Source organism: Trachymyrmex septentrionalis, unplaced genomic scaffold (assembly GCF_001594115.1).
Source record: "Trachymyrmex septentrionalis isolate Tsep2-gDNA-1 unplaced genomic scaffold, Tsep1.0 scaffold79, whole genome shotgun sequence".
Lineage (NCBI taxonomy): Eukaryota > Metazoa > Arthropoda > Insecta > Hymenoptera > Formicidae > Trachymyrmex > Trachymyrmex septentrionalis.
In genome coordinates this window covers 1459482-1485717 of record NW_017305977.1, presented here as the reverse complement: position 1 = coordinate 1485717, position 26236 = coordinate 1459482, and the positions used below count along the sequence as shown (strand labels likewise).

Below are 26236 nucleotides of genomic sequence, written 5' to 3'. Positions count from 1 at the left end.
TTTTTAGTTATTATGTATTATATAATTCTGTTTCATTTATGTTCAACTTATTGTTATATTTATACATATATTGTTTAGTTTTGGCTGCGTCGTTTATATGGTTACGAAAAACAGAATGTACTTTTCCTTTGATACGTCTTGGCGTTTTATCATGCAAGTCTAATTATTTATTTTTTATTTATCTTGTATGTTCCGTTTTATTTCTAATTTTATAATTTGATGCAGTTAATTTGGTAACTGTTTTGAAAATACTCTTGAACTTTACAATTTCTTACTGCAGCAAAACATACAGCTACAAGTCGCTTTATTCGATTTATAATTGTATTATGTTAGTTTATTATTAACGTTCTTTATTGATATATTAATTTAAGTTGATTGAGTTATTAAGAAGGATCCACGTTAGGATCGAAATATCTGTACATTTTGTATTAAATAATAAATAATTTGCACGCAAACATCTAGTGCTTGGTTCACATAGGCATCATTTTTCTGTGATTTATTCTTTAGAACCTATGAATTCTTTTTATTCAATTGGAAGATATGCCTACTTTCGCCAAACTCTGATTATAGAATTCATGGAGGATAGAGAACAGGGGATCGAACTAGACTTTAAAAAGTATGGTCAAAATCATGGTGTAATTTTCCTAACGAAACTTCGCAGTTGAACAACAGATGGCGTATATGTATAACATTTGATCTCATAAGCCCCGGGAAAAAATATTTTATACATAATTATATAAAATTATATATATATATAAGTAAATTTTTCGTTTTTTATTTTATTTTCATTTTTTTTATTGTAAATTAAATAAATAAATATGAAAGATGAGTTTTTAACAGATATGTATTTTCCATTTGCATTTGTATTGTTTAGTTATTATCTTGCAAACATTACGAGACGATGGAAATGTACACTAATACATTTATTAGTACATTAATAGTTTTACATTGTACAATATGAATGAATTATTGTTTGTTAAATAAACATCGAGATTTTTGTCAACATTCTAAAATTAAAGACACATGTCGGTATGTAACTAATATAAATAGATAAGAAAATAAAGATTTAGTATTGTAGAATAAGTGCCAATACTGTCAAAGTAATTCGGTTTTTTTTTCAAATATCAGGTTTAGTTTAGCATGGTTCAGCAATTTTCCAGGCTTGACCGCTCGGTCATAAAATTTATACTAATATTTATACTGATATATAAATCGATGTAGGTAAAGGTTAGATATCAAACCATTATGTCCTTTAGTGTTACGTGTCTGAACTGCCTCAATTTTGTCACAGTTCTAGGCAAAAATGGGCGAAAGAAACCTATTAAGCTAGTCACTTTCCATAACAGTAACTGTAAACGTAATATAGGTTTTCGACTAATTGCATTGCTCGATTCGGTTGTTCGTAATCGTAACCGTAACAATTAAGCAAAGCGATTGGTCACAAATCTTACTGTGACTAGCTTTATTCTTACACTGTGGGTTAACTTAACCATTCTAGTAATTTTGCAGGATTTTAACTAAAGTGATGTCGAAGGACGTCTCCGACATCTGTTTCAGTTGGAATCCTGCAAAGTTACTAGAATGGTTAAACTAACCGGAGCTTGGTAAGGCTCGTATCCCATGACGCGGCAATTTACAATGGAACGGAACAGCGTAACCAATTACAATTTTGTAGTCATTACTCTGCTTTCTTTTCTGCGATTGTGGTTGGTTTTGCCGTTCCGTTCCGCTGTAAATTTCCGCTTGTGGAACGCCGGTCTAAAAGCCTATTCTACAATAGTCGTAAGCGTAGTTGTAAATGATTATAGTTGTAAGAATTTATCAATCAAATGTGAGAAGAATATTTGACTATAATTGGTCAATTCTTACAACTACACCACTATAAAAAGCTAAGAGCTACTTTTACTAAGTTCTGATTAACTTAACGGGCCTAGTAACTTTGCAGGATTCCAACTGAAGCTGATGTCGGAGAAAAAAATGTAAAATGAACTGAAGAGTTAAATATATTTCACTAATTATAATTAACTGTAATTTTACATACTATATTAAACACAAAAATAGGTTATTCACAAACAATTATCAAAGAGAAATTTTGCTACATAAGTTAATATTACAGATCAATCTATATTTATAACTTCTCTCTTTGTATTTTTTCTCGGACATCAGCTTCAGTTGGAATCCTGTAAAGTTACTGGGCCTGTTAAATTAATCGGAGCCTAATGAAAGTGGCCCTAAGTACCACAGTAAAAAGCTAAAACGTGTCAAAAATATGTCAATGTTACCAACTTTTCAAAAAGTTATTTGATAGCCGTATTTATTTTGCAATAAAACCTTCAAAAATCGCCAAATAAAAATCATAAATCTATTATTGATACGCTAAATATAATTATAAAAGTAGAATGGAAGATTGCAATGCATTCTGGTGTTACACTATAAAACTAAACTGCGTTCCAACAAGTATTTTACACAGTGGAGCAAAGTTTGTTTTCTGTTCTTGCGCGAGGATTGCACTGAATTGAACTAGTGCATTCCAGAACTGGCAAGTAAGCATACAGGCAAGGAATTAAAAACGTTTTAGTGCAAAATAAAAATGGCGTCTCATATTGTTTACATGGAAGTATTAGATTTGTGTGATTAAAATGAGTGCAATTTTATTTAAAAATTTCTTAATTAAAGATAATGATAACACAAAATGTTTTTATATGTAGGCTTGCTATTATTTATATATATTTATCTTTTTAATACTCATAATCTTGGATAATTATTTAGAAGACGCCCCTCACCTCAATTTTAATAAAATTATACTCATTTGTCGCATGAAACGAAAGAATCTGGCAATAAAATGCCTAGGCCCGCAAACCGAGATATTATGCGTTAAAGTTGCCGACATTGTGTGGTTAGGAAATCTGTCACACCGACTTAAACACAACTTGTGTCGCCGAGTGCACGAAAGTGTCTAGGGACATTGCGATTGGAAAGCACCTACTGTGTACACTTTACAACATGTGTGATGGTGAATCATGTGATCTAAGACTAAAGGTTTAAACACAAGGCAACAGAGAATAACGAGCCGTCCAATCAGAACTCTGGGATATAATGTCAAATGTTACATCCCAGGATTCGATCGGCGAGTGGCTGGAATCCGAACAGACCTGGAATTATCGGCGGGTGCAAGGCGTACAGTTTGACATCGGCGCGGAATTAAAATCTGTTCAATTTAAGAGTTTGAATTTTCAGCTAGATTTGCGCGCTCGACACGACGATAATAGTCGATTTTAGGGAGGTCCAAGGTGTATCCCTCGTCCTGTTTAAGTAATTGAGAAACTCCTCCAAAACTTTAGGGCAATCGCGGCAACCCGTGAAATTACGTACGATGGCCAGCGACATGGAACATTCGTTGCAGATTTCGAGTCGGAAAACCCTAAATGGATGTAATGTCGCAACAAACGAGTGCCGTTAGACGGGCGCGAACGTGGATGCACCGGACATATACTACGCGCAAACAGGATTCACGATCCGCGGTGACCGAAATGTAATAAAGTAAAAATATCCTACCTTTACGGTGAGGTTTCCTCCAGTGCGGCATGCGGTTGGTCGGTGTGCGTGACCCTCAGACTTCCCACTGTCCTGGACTTGGCGTCGGATTCGTCCTCGTCGATTTATAACTCTCGTGTGCACAATAATCTGAGTTCACTAATTAGATCGTCACTGATACGAATTAAATATGAGAGGGTAGTTAAGAAGGATTCGTTGAGAAAGTTCACTCGGATTTAGTTTATTAACTTTAATTCACAAAATCACTTAGACTTAGGATCACTTAAATGTAGAATTACTTAAATTTAGAATTACTTAGATTTATAATTTGAATTAGATTTAGTATTACTTAGATTTAGAAATTGAATTCGATTTAGAATTACTTAAATTTAGGAATTGAATTAGATTTAGAATTATTTAGATTTAGAAATTGAATTAGATTTAGAATTACTTAAATTTAGAATTTGAGTTAATTTTAGTTTAAAAGAAATTGAAACGATTACATTCATACGCGGCGCGCAAAACTGAGGCAATGATTCACTGACGGAAGAGGACTTAGAAAATGTCCGCCTGAGGGCACTCGGTCTAAACGCTAAGACGCTAACTTCGTTACTTTCTGTTACTGACTTGTTACTGTACTCATGCCTCGAGGGTATCTTTTAGCAGAAGGAAAGGATCCCCTTCCATCGTTGCCCTGTTAGGGTGCATGTGGTGGGGAGGCGTCAGGTATGGTCTTGGCGATCTCATGTACCGCGCCAATCTATAAGTGATAAAAATGTTCATGATTTGTCCAAGGGTGATTTGGACAAGTTTTAAAATTACTGCGGACATGACACGAACTTACACACCAGAGCTCTGATTGGACGACTTGTTATTTCCTGTTAGCTTGTGTTTAAGCTTTGTAAGCCTTTACATCAAAGATGCCGACGTTAAGTGTCGCTACTGGGTATGATTATACTATGCCAGTGTATTCTCAAAGTGTAGCAATTTAAAATACGCAAATCTGCATTCGATTCCTCTAGCATCGACGATATACTATATTATTAAAGACAGACAATCCTGGGCAAATTTTTGTTGCCTAGGGACAAAAAGGGCCCCAAAGAGGCAATTAAAGAACGCCGACATTATTGACAATTGATATAAATTTTTATATTAACATAAATATTTGGATAATATATATATCATTATATAAATTGATAATTTTGTTATTATATAAATGTTCTATAAATAAGTATGCATACTTATAATGCTTTAATATCTTATATATCGCTGCTAAATTACAATTTATTAAATTACATTAAAAAAAAAATTCAAGGTGACTTTGTTCTGATCTTGGCGACGCCTTATCAAACTGATAAGATCAGAAAACAGATATTTTTAAACTCTACTTTTATCTGAAATAATTTTCTGTAAAACTCATTCTTCAAGATCAGTATCTCAGTATTTTTTCCTCACCCTGTATAACAGTTCTTTTATAATAATACCGTAAACAAATATGATGATTCGACAATTATATATATAAAGAGATCATTATATATTAGTAAAAAAAGTATTATGTATTTATATCACTGAAGATTAAGACTAAAGATTATATATCATATATTTATATAAAAATAATATTATATTTGTGCATTAAATTATTTATTTATTTGTGAATCTAACAAGATCTCTCTTGTCTTGATAAAAAATTATTTCTCTGTTTAATATTGTTACTTAAAACTTAATTAAAATCTAAGATATAAAATTTTTGTTTATAATTTATGTATATCTTCATATATTTTTAAATATTATTAGATGTCACTTTATAGCATTAATATTTAAATAGAAATAAATTTTAACTTGATAATGTTCTTAATTCACAATATTTGCGAGTATATAAATTTTGCTAAAACCTAGGATATCTTGCGTATGTAGTATTTACGCTTTATAAAATTATATTATCTATCAAATTACATAGAAAATAAATATATAAATGTTGGCTTGAATGCCATTTGTTAAATTTTTAATGATTTTTAAAATTTGTAATATATTCTTTATGGATATAATTTTTATTACAATTGACATTACAATAGTCAATGCAGTTCTGCACCATGCTATATTGCTATACTGTATTGTAAAATTCCATGTCTGATTAAGCATAATACGATGGCGGCACTGTTAAATCTTGTAAGACGGCTAATTGTTCTTCCGTAAAACATTGGGCATGACCTCTCATTCCTGTCCAACCATCGTAATGCGTCCGTTTGAAATCACTTAAAGTTTTCCTTATTGTCATCTATAATTCAAATATTTATTTTAAACAAATTAATTAATTGATTAATTATATGATTATTGAGTCGTAATATAATTAATACAGCATTACTAATTAAATAAAATTTTTTATATATGTGGAATACAAAGAAAATTTCATATGAAAAACTTAATTTCTTTACAAATGAAACAATCCTATTTTTGATCAAAGCGGATCTTGCATAATATTCTTATTTTGCCTAAAAAGTGTAACAAGTAAAAAGTATAAATTATACATGTAACCTTATCGTTTTTTGAGTCGCTGAATACGATAAAGTAATTTCCTTTCTGATTGTGTCAAGAAACACAAACGGAATGCAATCTTCAACGGATACTTTCCAATTGCTTAACACATTTTGACACAAGTAGCAAATAATTAATTCACATATTTTCAGTGCTAATAATTTTTTATTTGTTTCACAAAATTTTTTTCTTTACAACTTTAAAGTACTCTTAAAATCGTAAAATTTTTGTTTAAAATTTTTTTTTTATCTTTTATACTTTTGACGATATTCAGCTCGAAAAAGAAATATTGTTTTTTTCAAAGGAATGTTACACCTCTTAAATATGAGCTGTGGATGTATAGAAAAATACGTGTTTCTTTCTTAGATTTTTGTGTTTAACAACATATTTCGAGGAGAATCAAATCGGTTCCGGAGAGTAATGACATGTTCCTTGTAAATACTCTGAATACTTAGAATGTTGACTTAGTATACAAATAATAATTTAAACAGACATTTATTTGACACGAAATTGTGAGCACGCTTCTCAACTATAATACAGTTTTGAAAATCTTGTAATTTGTAATTAATAAATACATTTAAAATTTTTTGTAATTATTCTTCAGTCCTGTGGAAATGATATCATTCTAATTTTCATTTCTATCTATTCAATTATAGAACTAATGTACGTTACTTATACATAGATATTATAATTCATAGATTTATGCTACAATTAGAATTGGCAACCTATCGGTGACTCATATCAAATGAACTGAGGATGCACATGGTGAATCTGTATTGAAATTACTGATGAGAGCTCCAAAGTGAGTCGAAACACTCATTGGATATGACGATTTTGTAATAAACCAGTAAAGTTCACTCTATTGCTTGCGCATTTTAACCACCGCGCTATACTCTCATTTGCCTTTTTTCAATTAATATTTTTAGTTTCGAGAGTTCATACCAAAGTTAAAACTTTTGTTAAATTATTTATTAACACTGAAAATATGTGAACTGATTTGCTACGTTTGTTAAGATGTATTAAGCAATTGAAAGGCATCCAATTATTAGTATAATACAAGCATAAATGTTTTTCCTCTACGTGTTCTACAGAGATATTACGACGCAAAGTTCAAATTAAAAAATTTTGCTTTACGATTAACGTCATTATCGCCATTATTGTCATTTCACAAAATATACCGTTGCAATTTCTGACACAAGAGTGCACTAGCGATTAAGCTTAGCGGTACCCTATTGAAAAAAATCAGGTCACAAAGTTACATAACAAAATCATGTAATTAAGATAAGTAAATCACATGGATTGTTTCAAATTAGTATATGATTTTTTTAAATTAAATTTAATTTGAAAAGTTACATGATATTTTTTTCTTCTATTTCTCATTTAATTTTTTAATTAAAATTAAAATTTGATAACTATAAAATCATACGATGAATGAAAATTATTTCTAATATGGAATTACGTGATTTAAAAAAATTACATACTGATTCGAAACAATCTGTTACGTAATTTACTTGTTTTAATTATATAATTTTGTTATGTAACTTTGTGACGTAATTATTATAATATATGATTAAATTACCGGTATAGGCTGTGGATCATTCATGTGGAGGCCGAGATGTTCGAAGACTGAAGGCACATATTTGGGCACATCGTACGGATGAGCATGAATAAAAGCACACAGTCCAAGAACACCACCATGACGTATACGCATCGCATCATTTTTATTTCCCAACGCATCTGTATTAATAGAATTATTTTTCTTTTGCAATCGAGTCCTTGCTTTTCTCTTAAACTCCTCCTAAAAACACAATGGTAAATATTCTCAAATTTTCTCAAAGTTTAAAGTTGGAAAATTAGAATCATTAGAATCATTGCTCGGCATTATAAGCAATCTTTAGAAACTTGCCAGTAATTTTTCGTGATCTGTGATAAATGTGCAATGCAATAATCCACCGAGTACTTGACCAGCCTTCTCTCTGACCTCTAAACGATCATCTTCTAACAAGTGCAAAACGATATCTTTAACACAATTAGTCCACAATGCGTTGCTAAGAATTATGCCCATATTGTGAAAAACCAATACTTGAAGAAATTCCAAGATAGTGAACCTGGCAGACCACGATGAATGCTCGGATACTTTTTTCACTGCTGTCAACGCTATTGACATATCTTCCGGCAATGTGAATGCCTGCGCAAGCGTTGCTAAGGTACGTAAACATGATTTATTAAGCTCTTCATCCGCTTCCGAGTTTTCTAATTGACATATGATCGGAAATATCTGGTAAAATCCTGGTGACATGATATACTGTGAAGGAGCCAGACTAATCATAATCCATTTGCAAACAGTTTTCAATAATCTTATAGGCATCTCCTGTTCATTCATTCTGGATTTCGACGTTTCTTTTAATTCATCGACCTCAGTAGAGGATAGATCATCGACCGAAACGTTAGCCACCTTTTCTAATAAAGTTTCATCTTTGTCAAGATTGCTTAGTTTGTCTATATCATCATCCTTTTTAAGTTGTTCTAATTTCGGTACAATTTTGTCAATTAGAGTCTGCATTCGCGGAATCACAATGTCAGTTGTATTGTGTGGCAATCTCAAATCAGCGTTGAATATAGTAACCAGCACTGATCCCAGACGTTCTCGGACATTCTGAAACGGATTCGTCAGCAATCGGTTTTCCAAGCGCACCAGCAAACGTTGCAGCAGTTCCATTACCCGCCACGATTGTTGATTCAAAGCGGATTGCAATACATACAGACGACCACACTCCACGAAAGAGTCTTTTAACGGTGGATCCTCCATCAGACATTCAAGTAGCCAGTGATGCCTATTAGGATCCCTATGTTGTTGCATTGTCGCGAAGCATACACCCCAATCTATAACGGTCTCTTCTGTTAGATTCGCGATCGCGATTCTTATGATAGGTAATAATGCCTGCCACAAGTCACATGTCATTTGGAACGGCCAATGTTTGGCGCCCCTGACTATTCCAGCTGCAATCTCCGCAGCACATCGTTGGCTACTTTCATGCTTGTCCATTACCAGTCGTTGCAAATGTGGCAGGAAATGTTTCAAATGAACGATCCCATGATTGCGAAATACGCCCTTAAACAGAACACATCTCAACGTGCTGAATTTGTCCTTGCCTTTCTTCTCCTCCAAACTAAAATAATTTACAAGCTTCTCAATGTTTTGCGGATCATCGAAAAAGGAATAGATCTCCCTCTCACAATCCGTCAGCTCACGCATTTCTGGATCAAGGCAGGGTTGTTGGGACGAAGGTGCGTATACTTCTAAAATTTTTGGCCAAACGTAATAGCCTATGTATGGTTGGTGAACGTATCTGGACTCGTCCCATTGTTTAGCAGTTAATGGACGAGTTTCGTAATTATACTGAAGCCAAGAATTATCAGCTCTTATACCCGGCATGATATTTTGTGATTTTTCTTCCTTTTTTATACTTTCATTGAATAAGTTGTGTACATCAATCGTTATCTGGAAAAAATAAATGTTTTAATATGTATTTAGGAAAAGCTCTGTTATATTTTGTCTACAAATTAATTGATCCCTACAGTACCGTTTGCTTTATACATTATATCATTTGCCGACAGTTCGTTGGCGTATAAAAATTATTCCAGAAAAGATTGTCTACATATACTTTTGCACAAATAGAAATTTCAAAGAAAAAGTCATATGTATTATTGCCTACAGATTAATTACCCACAAGCTCTTTTATGCATAAAATTAAGGTAATTATTTGAAATAAGAGTCACTACAAAACTTGCTAAAAATCATGCTCTATGATTACATGTACATGCATTTTGTGTAGTAAAGTTTTGTCTTACTAAATTAACGAGTCTACAATATATTAAAAATATTTAACAATTATTGCGAAAAGATTAAACCTCACCGACAATTTTGACCTTAATATGTTGCTATAACCCTGAGTAACTTTCAACAGATTTTAGTCGATAGTCGTTATTCGTTCAAAAATTAATTAATAAAAAAAATTCATCGATAAAACTTAACTTTGAATGCAACTGTGCTGCAATGAAACAAATTCCCTGCTTTAACAATGCAAAATATTTTCTTATATAATTTTTTATATAATTTTTTTATGCAAGAATGCATTGTTAAAGCACGGAATTTGTTTCAATTGGAGCATAGTTGTGTCCAAAAATTAAGTTTTATTGATAAACTTTTTTTGTTAATAATTTTTTAACGAATAACAAGCGATGGCTAAAATTTGTTGGAAGTCACTCAGAATCTTGACCTTGACAACCAAGGTCAAGGTCGTCGACAAGATTTAACCTTATCGCAATAATTATCAAAAATAATAGCTACCAAAAAAATTAGACCGACTCTTATGCCTATAAAGGGCATATATTGAATATAACCCTTTCGTATCTCCGGGTTTCCTAAAAGAGATGCGTTTCATATGAAGACGGTTTTATAGGTTTTATAGGTGCTGATTCCAAATCTATCATCAAAATTTAAATTCAAAATGGAGGATTCAAGAGATCATGAAAACCTAAAATATCAGTATATTTATCATATGAGTTCGATTTTTATTTTTTTTAAATATATATATCGTAGCATGCACGCACGCACGCACGCACGCACGCACGCCGCACGCACGCTCGCTCGCACGCAACTATTCAACCCAAAATATATTTGGAACCGTAAAAGTTCTTTGAATGTGACTAATTGTGAGTTGCGCACACTTTGATTACATATATAAACTATTATAATATTTATCACAATAAAGTTGTAATCATGTTTAAATAAGATTTCAAGTATGTAATTAGCATTAATTCTGTTATTTTTCAATATAATATATGATATAATATATAGTCTTCACTATACAAAAATTTCATTTTTAGCAAAATTTAGAAAACTATATTTTATTGACAACATCTGAAACGAGTCAAATTCAAAATCGATAAGATTACTTAAGTTTTTTTTTTTCGTGAGATATGTATCCTGGAGGTACGAAAGTAAAATCTTCGCCTTAGTTTTCATGTTTCTAATGTATACAAAGAAATTATAGTAGAAATTTCATTTTTTGAGCATTTGTTGGACAGTAATATTAATTCTGTTTAATAACTGATTAATAAAATTACTTAGAATCCCATAAAAATTTTTTTTTAATTTTAACAAATTTGCAAAAATTGTGAAGTGATAGAGTTTTTAAATTCAGCTTTTACAAATTACAAGAAACAATTATTTTTGTCTTTGCGCATTTTTTTTTGTTTAACGGTATAATAATGTTTGCTATACAAATCTTATAAAATTTATGTACCTTTAAATGTTTTCGTTTTTGTTGTTTCAACATAAATGTCACTACTCTGGTGGCAATTTTTCTTTCTTGCAAGGAATCGTGTATAAGCGCTTGCAAAAAATAACGTACTAATTTTGCGGAATAAACTTGATTTGGGTGCACCAAGTCTCTTATAAAAGTCATCGCCATTAATCTGTGCCGCCAATGTAAAGATTCTTCGAGTATACAACGCAAAAGTTCATCGAGCAAATCACTATACGCCTTCAGATTAGATTGATTAAGTTGCTTTAAATTCCATGCACCCTCTTCTATTTCGTTTTGATTAGGCTGTGGTAAAGCTGGTTGAGGGACGTGTTTCCACAACGCTTGTGCAACCGTCAAACACGTGTCGGATATTTCGAGCTCGAGCGTATTTAAACAGAAATATTTACTTATAGTATCTACAATGTTCTGTTTCAGGCGAATTACAGAAAGTTTTTCGGACGGCTTGGAAAGCACAATGGCTGGCCATAATGATGTCAATATATCCAAATCTCCATGAGTAATAATAGGAGCATGTTGTGGTCCGAGCAGTATATACAGAACACCCTATTTTGAAATATTTTATAAAAATTTATTATTATCAACATTTTTCTAGTAAATCATTATTTTTATATATAGTGTTTGCTGATATCTAGATGAAATTATCTAGCTAATCTAGAAATGGCTTTATTTTAGTTTTATTACAATAGAATATATATTATCCTAAATAATCAAATAAAACGGCTCCAAAAAATACAATTAAAGGAAATAAGGTGTGAGCCAACGCTAGATGTTTATTGCTAAATATTTTTAATACAAATACAATCTAAACAAACATTTCGACCTATATTAGACCATTTTCAATGTTGTTAACAATAATTTTCCATTCTAGAAGCTGGAAAGCACACCTACATATTAACAAACACTTTACATATTTATATTGTCGTTTCTAATATCTAGTGTTCTAACAACTCTTACCTTATATGCATCATGATATTCTTCGGTATCTTTTCTCAAAATATCGATAAAACGCGGCATTATAAGCATGTAAGAATATGGGAAAGTTTTAAAAGCGGAGAAGAGACTGGCTTGAGCTTTTGACCGTACATCCGCGTATCTGCCTACGGCCAAAGTGAACAGTTCAAATATTATTCGTTTATGAGTTTCTGTAAGTGCGACTGATTGCGCGAGCGATCTGATTTCGTGCTGAATGTCACAGCGATCCATTATCACTGAAGCTATGTGACTCTTATTTCCTACCAATCTATCTTCAAATGTCTTTTTGATAGCTAAGAAACCCTTGCGTCGTCCATCACGTTCGCGTAATCGTATCTTTCCCAGTAATAGACTAGTCCAAATCTATAATATTAGAAAAACATTCTTAAAAATCTCACGTGATTAATGAAGAATTTATACAGGTCCATTTTAATCCATTTAGTAGTATCTCACAATCCTTAAGTTAAAAAAAACAATATTTTAGATAAAAGTTGCTCAGTTACAAGAGGAGAAGAAGATGGTGATCTTGGTTGACCTTGAGAAAATATCCTGAAGGTCAAATAAAAATTAACAAACATTTTTTTAACGGAATTGCACGCACGCACGCACACACACATATTTTTTTTATATAACATGATTTCTCTAATTATTCTGTATATAAAAGTATTAAAATAGAGGTATAAAAAACCAATAGTTTACGAGATATTTTATACTTTATTCTGATACTTATTGATATGAAATATTAAATGTAAGCAAAATGGATAATTTTTTAAATAAACTATATGTTTTCTTTATACATCAATTGATTCATCTCATTATTTTGTTCATAAAAGTATTAAACGTAATTATCAAAAAATTAATAGTTTACAAGATATTCAATATTTCTCGTCAATATGTGCCACAATAAAATATCCAATGTCTTGTAAACTATTGTTTTTTTTATCTATAACGTTAGAGACGTTTTGTCATCAAAATGCAATTTTCTGAAATTTTATGTAAAAGATAAAAGTATCTGTGTACCTAGATAGTGGAAATAGAGTACCTTGCACAACACTGACTTACTGCACTAATGACTTTTATGTGACCTTGAAAAATTGACTTTTTTCGAATATTATTATTTATCTCCTTTCAGATCGTATTCTTTTTCTGAATCATTTTTTCGTATTTTTTATATTTTACATATTTCAGTGTCAAAGTTAAAATGGAACATCATATGCATTTTCACAGTGATTGATATATACATACCCGTATTAATCCGAAGAAACTCTTCGTATTATCTTCCGCGTTTTCGAGCATTACCCGTTGGATTTGGCTCATGACCTCGACAAGATAATGTCTAACATTGCTTCCATCAGGCATTGTAATATGTCTCTTTATTCCACATGTGGGTATTATAGATACATTCCATTTTACGGAAGATTTGACCAATTCGAGTGGTGTTTCTGTCCATAATGGTAGGACAGATTCGGAACCTCTAATAATACTGCATACAATGTTCAAACTGGCAAATAATTCTTCCCTGCAGTTTATTTATTAACAGTTAAAATTTTTATTTTTTTAATTTAAGAATTTTATGTGTAAAAAATATACAATATAAATAATATCAATTCTTTTCGCTCGTATAACTTACAACAAATTAGTAAATAGTAGTAAAATCCAGATCAATACATTAAACGAGCTATAGTTAGATATACTAAATAATATTTATTAATCACAAATTATAATTTTCCGACGATAAATTTCAATGACACGTTTCGACTATAATTGGTCCTCATCAGCCGCAGAAATACATAAATACCCAAATATCTAAAACATATTATGATTCATTTATTCATACTGACTGCGCTTTCTCGCTATTAACCGATGAGTTGGTTCGGAATCATGACTCTTCACTACATCGTTTATTTTTATCAAGTTTATATGATTATATGATTACATTTACATATTATATGATTGCGATATACCGTTCTTTGAAGGTGAAATAATTCTTAGAAATCTGTTATATTATCTATTGTAACTCGAATGTGAGATGTTTCTCATAATATGTTAATATAATTAAATATTTGAGTAATGTATTTCTGCAGCTGATGACGACTAAATATAGTCGAAACGTACCGTTAAAACTTATCGTCGGAAAATTATAATTTGTGATTAATAAATATTTAGTACACTTATAACTCGTTTAATGTATTGATCTAGGTTTTACTATTATTTATTAATTTGTTGTAAAAAATATGTATTTTTAAATATCACTTTATATGTATGTCTGTAAAGACCTATACAGCACAGAAATATTGCAGCAACATTGCAGAAATATTTCATTGCAAAAATATTGCAGCAACATAAAAATGCCCATTTTTTAAATATTGATACATAATATTGCAACATAATATATGTACAATATTAGGTTTTGCGCACAGAGGAGGAATACTTGCAGTATTATTGCAGAAATTGTAATAATGCAGCAACATTGCTATAATATTACAACGTTACTGCAATATTTATTATAAGATTTTGTACTATATAAATTTGAATATAAAACATTAGAAGTAGGAGTTAAATGTAACATACAATGAATACAGATAAAATATGACTTCATAATTAATTATATTTTATAGACGTGTTCCGATATACACTGTCAGTACAAATCTATAGTATACGTAAACTATAAATTTTCAGTACTAGCTGTGCATATCGAAACACAACCTATACGTCTTATATCTTATTATTGTATCTATTGTGCATTATATTTAATTCTTACTTCTAATTATTTTATGTTTATAAATTATAGGCACAATTCCTATAAATTAGACATTGACTATGTTTACACCTTATGTCCGTTTCCACTAATGTAGATTGACTTTAATCTCGGTTCAACTTACTCTTCGTCTTTTTCTAATCTTTAGAACTAGAAAAAGACGAAGATAAGTTGAACTCAGATTAAAATTAATCTATATTAGTAGAAATGGACATTAATCGGATTTAATAATATTCGTAGTTAGAAACTACCAGTCATTCCATTTTTCCAAAGGAATATAGTTATGAGATTGGTCAGATAATTACAGATGTTATGAAATCCGATTAAGTGTGCCGTGTAAACGTGATCATTAATTCCTATTCTTCTATCATGTTCAAGTTACTTTATTGGGTTGACACAAATCAATATATACAAGTCTTAACACTCAAAGTGAGCTTTCTAGCAAAGGCACAAATCGACAGTGACAAAAATCATTCTGTTTTTGTTTCTTATTGATTTTGAACAAGGATAGAGATGACTCTTGTGTCAATTTGTGTCTCTCTCTCTCTCTCTCTCTCTCTCTCTTATTGAAAATATTTTAAAAATACTACTGTAACATTGTTGAAATAATATTGCAAAAAGAAGTCTTCGCAATATCTCTGCAACATTGTATTGCAACGTTGAAATGTTGCAGCAATGTTGCTACAAGTTTCTGTACTTGGGCAGGTTAAAATGTGTGCCTCTATCTTTGTTAACAATTTGAATCTTAATTCGAAAGATTATACATAATATAAGATTATATGTAATAAAAACCATATGTAAACTGACCTACTTAATATACTAGTATCTTTGCAATATCTATTAAGTTTATCAATTTGAACCATTAAATATCTTGAGAATATTCGTTGTATAGCAGCGATTTCCTCTTCGCCAGGAATATACCAATTGATGCAGAAATTATCAAGATCCACACTTTGACCCCATTCTCTAACATAAGGATAGTTGGAATCATTATAATCTCTCTTATTTGATCTATACTGCCATGGAGTTATCATTGATAATGATGATAGAATAGACTTCAACAAATGACAGGCCAATTTATTGCCGTCCATCGATCTCAAAAGAAGAACGCGGTCGAGAATTTTGAATAGTGTATCCATATGTGGTATCAAATTATTGCCAGGTGTGTCAACGATAGCAGACAGTATGAGCATAGCATGTAAGAGACGGTGGTCTAGGTTTTCCTCCTTTAAGATGTCCTCTTCCTCGCTTACTAACGGCAAAATCGTTTGTGCGAGTGCAGGTAATAGCGCGCGCAAAGTATCGCATCCATTAATGTGAGAAAAAGTATTGTACATAGCTGCTGCTAGTTGGCCCGCGACTTTAGTCTCGAGAATTCGCTCAGTCATAAATGTACGTAACTTGTGCAAAGCGCTTTCGAAGATTACATCACTCATTTCTCTCAGAAGGGTCGCGCATACGCCAGAAAGTGCTACTTCCGCTATTGACTCCAATTTGCTCTTCGAGTTACCACCGCGGTTCTCGAGTCGCACATTCTCTGACGAGCTAGAATCTATGAACATGAACACTCTGTCCAGGAACTGCAATACGAAATCTTCAAAACGCGACGTTGCCTCGCAAACTATCCTTTCTTCCTCTGTCATGATCGCGGTCGATCTAGAAGAGTCCACAATGGGGATTAACGTCGCATAAACGGAAATAAGACGGAACGTAGCAAAAGTTTTTCCAACGTCATTTGGATCAATTCCGGGTAACAATGAAAATAAGAGCGGCAACACGTGCATCGGTCCTTCTGAATAAGCATAACCTGGGAAAGATAATAGTTATATTGCATTTTGTTGATTTGATTTAAATTCGAAAAACTAAGATTCGATTCGGCATAAAAAAAACCCTTGAGTCGAAGAACATTTCTGTTCTAAATTTAGAAAAAGTATTTTAGAATTTTAATCTTCAATTAATGTCTATGAAACACAACTGTAAGTATAAGTTTTATACCTTTGTTTATATTCCTAGAACCTTGCACCATTGGTCTGGCAACAGCTACCATACAAATCATTGAAGCTGTAAGTTTATGTGGCTCAGTCAAGGAATCAAATGTAGAATGCATTCTTTCCAACATGTCCGGTATTACTAAATTCGGTCTCATAGTAGCTAAATATTGTAGAGCTTGACATGCATCATTTATACAAAATTTATTAAACATAGCCGTCATAGCTACTGGCAATATACTCTTTACGAAAGCATCAACATCAGAATCAGTTAATTTGTAATTGTCAGGAATTGGAGTTTCCCATGTTAGTTTAGTAAATCTCTCTCTGAAATCGCATAAAAAATTTATTTTACATCAATCAATTCAATCAACTATAACATACATAAAAATATATATTTTAATATTTAACAATAATTAAAAAATGGTAGGACTCCCTTCGGCATTTAATAAATTACAGTCAAGAATATATAAGAGTCAGCACGATACTTTGTGCGCAAATATAACAATAAAAAAGTTTAGAAGTCCATTTCTTTGATAAAACAGTTTATCTTATCTTTTAACAATTTATTTTAATATTTATCCTTACGCGTTTTGGTTTATTTCAAGTCATTCTCAGCGGAAATTGAATATATTAATTCGACTGACTACTGTAGCTGACTGCTACTTCTCTATACATTTTTATTTGTAATTTATTTTGATATTTAGTCCAGCAAAATTAGATTAAAAAATAATCGTTTTAGAAAAAAATTGTAAACTGATATTTCTTTTCATGAAAAGGCCAGGAAGGAAAAGTATATGTTTGAGACTCGTGATTCATGTGGAAAATATGTGAAAAAAATTAGGCAAGTTGTAAACAGCAGATTTTTTCGTTCGTATAGAACGAAAGATATTGATTATATGGAAGAAAGTTTACTATAAAAAATGTAGGTAGGTATTTTCGAAATTTCTACAAAATGTGACGTATAACGTTAAGATCGGTCTAGTTAAGTTGAAAAAAAATTAAGATCACCAAAAAGGGTATTTTTTTCACTCGCTTTATTTATTATTGAGATTTGTTTGCAAGGTTTTGAAATTCTTATGAAACGCGTAGCTTTCGTTATGACAAAAAAATCACCTCTGTTTCAGCCTTAAATGTTTATTAGTTTTTACAAAAAGTCATTTGTTCTTAAAAAACTTGTATGCGAAAAATCTAATTTCTTCATCTTGAAAAATCAATTAGTTCAATTTTTTCTCTTCTGAAAAATCAACCAGCACAATTCTTTTCGCATATTTCTCAGACGAATCACGAGTTTCAAACATATTACATTTTTTTCCCGATGACTTTCCGAAGCTTTTCGTAAGAAGAAATGCCAGTTTTGTATACAATTGTTTTCCGTTCAAATCCTAATTCTACTAAATTATAATTATACTTTCTAGATATTATAGTAATTAAAAAAAAAAAGAAGAAAGGGAAAGAAAAGAAAGTAGGAAAAAAATAGAGAGAAAAATGAAAGAAATAGGAGAAACAGAAAAAAAGAAAAGATAGAAGAAAAAGAAAATATTAATATATTAACCGTTTACGTACACGTGTAAACGTATGATAAAATGATATGGAAGTTTGACAAGGAGTTCCTTTAACTTTACCATCCATCGCCCAAAATTTGCTGGATAAAAATATGTTTCTATAGTTTTCAAGAACTTTTCCAAATATGTCTGTGTACTTGAGCCATTTCCCTATAAAGCATGAGTATATGTATAAAGTACGAGTATGTATAAATAAAGCACAATAAGTACGAACATTTTTCAATGGAGTTGCTTACTTGAAGTTACGCAAAATTTTGTTATAAATTTATGTTGCGATAATTTTGTCGACGTACATATATACATACATACATACATACATACATACATACATACATACATACATACATACATACATACATATATATATATGTACTCGCACATATTCTTTATCCACATTTACATTATACGCATAATATCTTACCAAAGTCGCTACTATCCACATAGTTATTGACGACATTTCTATTTTGTGATTCAAGTTGTTTGGCGTCTGCTTATATGTTACTGGCAAATTTAAGCATCGTATAAATCTAGTAAACATGAAGGGAATATATGATTCCCAATCAATATACCCAATATTAAAAGCTGCCAATCTTGCAATTAAACACATCATATTGTTTTCCCATTGTGGACCATTGTGGCATACCTTCCACATGGTCATAAACTCATCAAACCACAACTGATATCCAATGGAATGATGCTCAGGAGATAGTTGTAACGGCAAAAAACATTCTAAAATCTGAAGACTTGTGCACATTGTTAATCCATCATGAGGACAAAGCTTCGGTCTCAATTCATCTAATATTTCTTGCGTAGCGCTCAACTGTTACAATAATGTTACAAAATTAATCCTATGTTGAATCTGATCAGAATGTTTCTTTTCCTTAAGAAAAAAATCGTTCGTTCTTACGGGAAAATAAATTTTTACGGAATAGATCACGCAATGTAATAAAGTTTTTAACCACAAAAGATTACGATGTATTCCAATTGTATTACGCTGAAAACAATGTATCATAATCTTATATAAAGGTTTCCATGGAAGTTCTAATTCATCTGGACTAATTAATTTCTTTTTCCTGAAAAAAAAGTGGAATATATCAACCAAGGATTATGTTAAATAAATTATATTTCATAACAACTTTTGCAGCAAAAAATCTGTTCATTATGATTTTTTACAACATTTTCATCTCATGTTTAAATTACTTGAAATAATAAAATCAATAACATATTATGTTAATTGCATTTCCGTTTAAAAAAGTAAAGTTATATACGATCAGAGTCTTGCCTTTCTATCCAAATAAAGTTCTCTCATGGAACAGATTTTCTAATCACAGCTTATGTTAAAATTTTATATATAATATATTTTTTATTAATTACTATACATTTTATTAATCTTTTAGAATTTTTTTAAATGTACTTGAAAATATTTAATAATATAATAAATAATAACTTAATCAACGATATTCTTTGATTTCCATTTCACTTACTTTAACAATAAAATCAAAGTAGTAGAAAATTTGTTCATAAGGTTTGGATCCAAATTCGGTATGGTAACAAGCTCATACATTAATTTTATAAATGCTATGTGATCTTTTTTACTAAACTTCATTCCATATAGTTCTATATATCTGAAAAACAATTTAACCTAATGTCATAATATAAAATAGGTATAATATAAAATATTAAAAACAGATTAGAGGAAAATAATATATCAGAAAACAGATGGTGGACTCAATAAATTGACAATGAGCAAACGGTACTTAATTAATATAAATTACAAAACTACACTTATAAGAAGTAGAATCTTCTGTAATGCAGGTAATTTACTTGCTCTTTTGTAATAGTATTATTTTTTTATATAAATCAATTGTTCTAAAGAGATAAGACACTTTTTTGTTTTAAATCCTTATATAACACAGTTTCTAAATTAAAATTTTTAGGTCACAATTTGTATTTAGAAATAAATTTTTTTCTTACATTTCTATTTTCTTGAATAATTGCTTCCATAATATTTTATGATAGATAACTCAAATAATAATTATATTCATTTATTCTGTATGTATATTTAAAAAGATAGACAAAATCATTTATTAGTTGAATATGTGACAATAAAAAGGTAAAAAAAACATTTCTTTTATTTCATTTTCAATCTTTATATATATATTTGTAAAGTTTTTGTCATTCCACTCAAATTTTTTTTAAATCGACTCTTCCAAATCCTGAATGCCAATTGTAATTACAAAATTTTGATTAAAACCAAAGTTACACCCAGCAAACAAAAATGGATTGAAATGGATTCAGATTTTCAGAAATATTGATTCACAAATGTTAAAATGAATGCTTTTCAATCCTGAATACATTTTTATTTATTTATAGGAATTGCATGGAGCATATCTCTATGCCTTTCAATCTAAAAATATTAGCTTTTTCTGTGCATTGTGAATATTGTCCAATTCAAAATTTTGAATAGGAAATGCAGTTTTTTGATCCAATTGCATCCAATTGAATCTAATTGAATCCAATTGTATCCAATTAAATAAAAAAAAAGTATTCGCTATTTAAAATACGCATTCGGATAGAAAACAATTTCAATCCATTTTAATCCATTCTCATTTGCTGGGCAAGGATGTAAAACAAAAGTGTAGGAATTACTTAGAACTTCATGGGTCAATCTAATGAGTATTATCTGTCTATCAGATCCTTAAGTCCTACCAGAGTTCTTCTACAATGAGTCGATAGTCAAAAGTCCTAAGTGGTTCATAAGTCTTAACCAATAAAGTTGATCAATAACCAAATCTTGTATGATTAAGACCTGTTTTTACAATATATGGTTACCTAAAGATTACAGCTTACCAACAGATTCATTAATAAAATTCATTTATGAATTTCTTGGTTATCTTTAATTTTTAAGTAACCATATATTGTGAAATCGGACTTAAGGGACTTCTGATTATTGACTATCATTGTAGAATCCCCACTAAACATTTGGAATTTTTTCTTTTTTTAAAGAGCTGCACACAGAAAATAAGAATTTCAACTTATTAAAAATTATGTGATGTGCAACACATTTAAGATAAGGATTTATCCTTATTCTCTATTCCTTTGATTGTGCGCAGCCACTACAGCCTAACTTATGAGTTCTTTGCTTCCTGTTACTTGCTTTCTTCCTTCTTTGCAACCATGTTACCAACAATCTCGTTTCTCTTTGTATGTTTCTTGTCAATTGCAAAGCTTGTCAATTTTTATCTCAGACAACAGAAAACGAAAAACTAACTGGATAAGAGGAAAAAAAGTGAAAAGTAATAAAAAGTAGTAAAAGACAAGAAACAGGAAACAAAGAGCACATTATAGATTAGGCTTAACACCTGCTTTTCTATTAGAAAACACAACTGATATAAATGTCATTCAAATATTGTTCTTCATTGGATGCCAAGGATAAAACGACTGTGTCTTCTAAAAGGAAAACAGCATTCGTATACTGTATAAAGTATCTCTATGCTCTAAAAACGGAATCTCGTCGCTTACAAATTCAATCTGTTCGACCAAAAAACGCATCCTGGCATTAGTTCACGTAGCATGACCGCACGTCCCAAATTTCCTTTGATCTCAGCGAGCCATATACGCGACTCCGCATCAAGCTCATTCGCGTAGGGCAACAATTTATTGTACACTAGCTCCTTTTGCGGACGAAATTCCGCAAAATCCATCTCGGATGATGACAAAGACGGCGTTGAATCGTTCTCCACATCACGATCGCACTCGTCCATCGTAATCTCACGTATTTAACAGTCAATAGTTAGAGTTGATTAATTAAAGTCACGTTCGATGAGGAATAATGCGATAATAACTTGCGTGTAGTTAAATCAATGACAACTTGCTTATTCTTATTCATTTTCAACAAGTCATGTTTGCGTTCTAAGAGCCATGTTTATCATTCAAATAATCCGAACTAATAGCGTTTTCCACTGAGAAAACTGGTGCAGCACTAGCGCCGTGCTAGGTTTAGATGAAAACTGCGCTAGTGCAGTAATGATGCGGCCACAATAGAAGGAATAAGGAATAAGGAATCCAACCTATCAGAAACCGTGCATTACAATGTATCCAATATCTGATAGGTTGAAAGCCTTATTTCGAATTCCTTATCTCTTTTATTGTGGCTGTACCTTAATAGTGCAGGTCAGTGCGGCTCAATGGAACATATCATTAGACATCCATTTTAGAACACCCCTAAAAAAATATAACTATGTTCAAACTTAAATTACTTATGTGACAATATTCTGATTCATTAATTTATTTAAAACATTTTTTTAAATTAAATTTTTACATTTCAAGAGTTTTAAACGTCAAAATATCATTGCATAGCTATTATTAGAACGTTGAAGCTAAACAATATTATTGTTATAATATTAATTACAATAATGTAATATTATATCATAACATAATATCATATCTTAACATGAACACAACTTCAATTTCAGCAAAAGTTGAACTCAGTGCAAGTTTATTGCATGAGTTTTATCAATGGAATCAGAAAAAAACCTGAGAGAGGACATGACGGGCCAAAACCCGTTACCGCAAACTGCTCCCGCGCATTACTGCCCTCTGACGAAGTGGAAGTAAACTACATTCGTCCACTTTTCTTAAGGCACATTGTCCGTTTTTCAAGACTGGAGATGATAAATCGATATTTGGTTTATATAATCGTGCTATATATAGCTATATCACCGACCAGATATTATTAAAGACCATTCTTACGGGAATTCGCGTCCTTGTGAATATTAAAGTAATTAAGAGTTAAAAACTGAAAATATTGTACTAATTTTATGATTTATTAGTTTAGTGAATATATTTATGCACCTAGAATTTAATAATACTCGATTTTTCTTTAAAATTGTAATTTCAGTGCTATCATCAAAGTTTGATTGTCAACAGAGATGATAACTGCAGAGAAAGAAATTGTAATTTTTGCAATATATAAAATATTATAGCTTTATAAGTATACATATTTATTTATGAAACATTTATGTAATAAAAAAAATGTAATGAATTCAATAATGTATGAAATATTTATGTTAATTGTAACGTCGTCGTTCGATTTTTCCCTCTATATTCTACCTTGTTAATGGTTTTAGGAACGCCGGTTTGAACCCGCGCATTTTTAATCTCTATAACTACTTTTACGACTATTTTATTATTGCTATTTTATCATTATTGTATTATTTTAATATAAGTATGTAATTGCGAATAACGCAGACATGCCCAACGACATGCAAATGTTTTATTAGTTTTAAATTACTAAGTCTCTTTCATTATATTTTAATTCTATTAACTATCTTTTATTATTATTCCATTATTCCCTTTTTCATATTGTTAAATATAAAATATAATTAATATTAAGAAAATCCATGTATCACACTGCGCAAACATCAAGTACCATTACGCCTCAAGAGGAGCTATCGATCGATGCTGGAAGTAAACAGAACCGCATACCATGATTATCTATCCAAAATATTGAGTCTAACGAAAGGACAGAGGCATACAAAGAAGACGATCGACAACGCCCTGGCAGTTGCTAACTGACTCCCGTGCTGATCGCACGTTTTTATTCTACCGCGTAATCTAAATTTCATTCGCGTATATTCACCGAGTACATTTCAAGTTTCACTACGTTTCATCTTTTAAAAATATATTCACTGCGTTCACTGAGTTTTATTCTAAATATATTCACTGCGTTCACTGAGTTTTATTCTAAATATATTCACTGCGTTCACTGAGTTTTATTCTAAATATATTCACTGCGTTCACTGAGTTTTATTCTAAATATATTCACTGCGTTCACTGAGTTTTATTCTAAATATATTCACTGCGTTCACTGAGTTTTATTCTAAATATATTCACTGCGTTCACTGAGTTTTATTCTAAATATATTCACTGCGTTCACTGAGTTCTATTCTAAATATATTCACTGCGTTCACTGAGTTCACTGCGTTCACTGAGTTCACTGCGTTCACCGACACTGAACCCTCAGTGTTATATGGTTTCGTTATTTTTTTTATGAGTGAAAACCATTTCATCTCGATCAGTTGCCGCGCTCCGGGCGTCCCTGGTAAAGTATGTGCAGCAGATTGACCGGAAAACAAAGCGGAGCATTGTAAGTTCTAATCCAGGACGTTACATTAATAATAGAAAATGTATATCAATTGTCGATAATGTAGCGTTCTTCAATTATCTCCGGGCCCTTGGGGCCCTTTTTATACCGCCGAAAATTTATCCAGAATTGATAGTCTTTAATAGTATCTTGTCGGTGGTTCGTATAATCGTGCTACATATAGCTATATATAGCATGATTATACGAACCAAATATCGATTTATCATAAAAGTTATGCGTTTTGCGGGTTTCCTCAGTGTCCAGATCCATTCTTAAAATGCTAACGTTTCATGAATTTTGTAGTCCACTTCATCAGGACGAAGAGCAGCCTCAATAGTATCAGGCTGTCACGAGTCGCATCTTCCGTCTGCGTCACGAGTTAATCAATCAAAACATCCCATTTTATTGTATTTGACGCGCGACTCTTCATGTGTCGCATCGTAATTTTGCTCGACATTCCAGAGATAAAAGATTCTAGAGACAAATTGACCGAATTGTTAATAATAATCGAATTTCTATACAGATTGGTTTTCGAAAATTTGTTGTTTGTTTAATTATGATTCAACCAAAGCAAGAATTTCTTTAAAAGTTTATAGTAATTATCATAAAATTGAAGTAGGTTTCATGATCGTACAAGCGTAGCTCCTATATCAAATGTTCTCAATTCCCATAAGTTGGTCTCGTTTTAAGTATGGGACGCTCTCAGAATCAATAAATCTTTCGATTTTTCTTTTCCACAAGTTTGATTCGTCTATGCAATAATATCATGCCAAAAATTTTCGCAATTGTTGTTGGTAGGCCTCCATAATTCTAGGTTACGTGCTCGCTCATGTATTGCGTTGATTTGTAGTAACGCGTTTAGTGTAAATTAATAATTATTCTTGAACTTTTTTAGCGTCGCGATGGACGACGCAACGCATGACGCGCTCAGTGGCCTAAACGTACCCTAAGCAATTTTACGAGAAAGCACTGCCCTCCGAATGAAATTGCTTGTTTTAAAATTCTCTAGCTTCACCAATAAGAGAGAATCTCAAAGGAGAGTCTGGGCCCATATTCTTGAAAAGTATCCATCAAGAGGGTCGATTGTGAATCTTGAAATGAAGTGAAAATTATAAAAGTGAGCAAATTTACTAGAATATTCATAATTCAATTGGTCAATAATTAGTGAATGCTCACTTTTTTGGCATCTCATTTTAAGATACACAATCGACTCGCTGGACTGCGTTCGGATTCCCATCTGGGTGCTCCCTGGATGTCATATCATTCTTGTTGTTTAAAATATATCCACAAAAATTTGCGTATGCTGGATTCACATTGGATCCGACATGCGTCGTACGACGTTCTGCAACCAATCAAAAAACAAGATTTTGCTTCGTATCATCGATATGAAATAAAATTCTGCTTTCTGA

At 31.3% G+C, this 26236-nt stretch overlaps 1 protein-coding gene across 1 annotated transcript; it reads right to left on the bottom strand.

Annotated features, from left to right (window-relative positions):
• Window positions 1–5591: 5591 nt before the first annotated feature.
• On the bottom strand, window positions 5592–22446 carry LOC108754360 (proteasome activator complex subunit 4-like). The gene is made up of 13 exons (XM_018496608.1): window positions 22205–22446; window positions 20167–20307; window positions 19590–19755; window positions 19104–19502; window positions 18684–18832; window positions 17125–17444; window positions 15937–16936; window positions 13617–13890; window positions 12354–12734; window positions 11376–11942; window positions 7973–9568; window positions 7646–7864; window positions 5592–5809 (listed from the first exon to the last, which is right to left on the bottom strand). Exons 1-13 carry the CDS (start codon window positions 22444–22446, stop codon window positions 5666–5668), a joined length of 5598 nt encoding a protein of 1865 aa, XP_018352110.1. The 3' UTR covers window positions 5592–5665.
• Between the last annotated feature and the right edge of the window lie 3790 nt (window positions 22447–26236).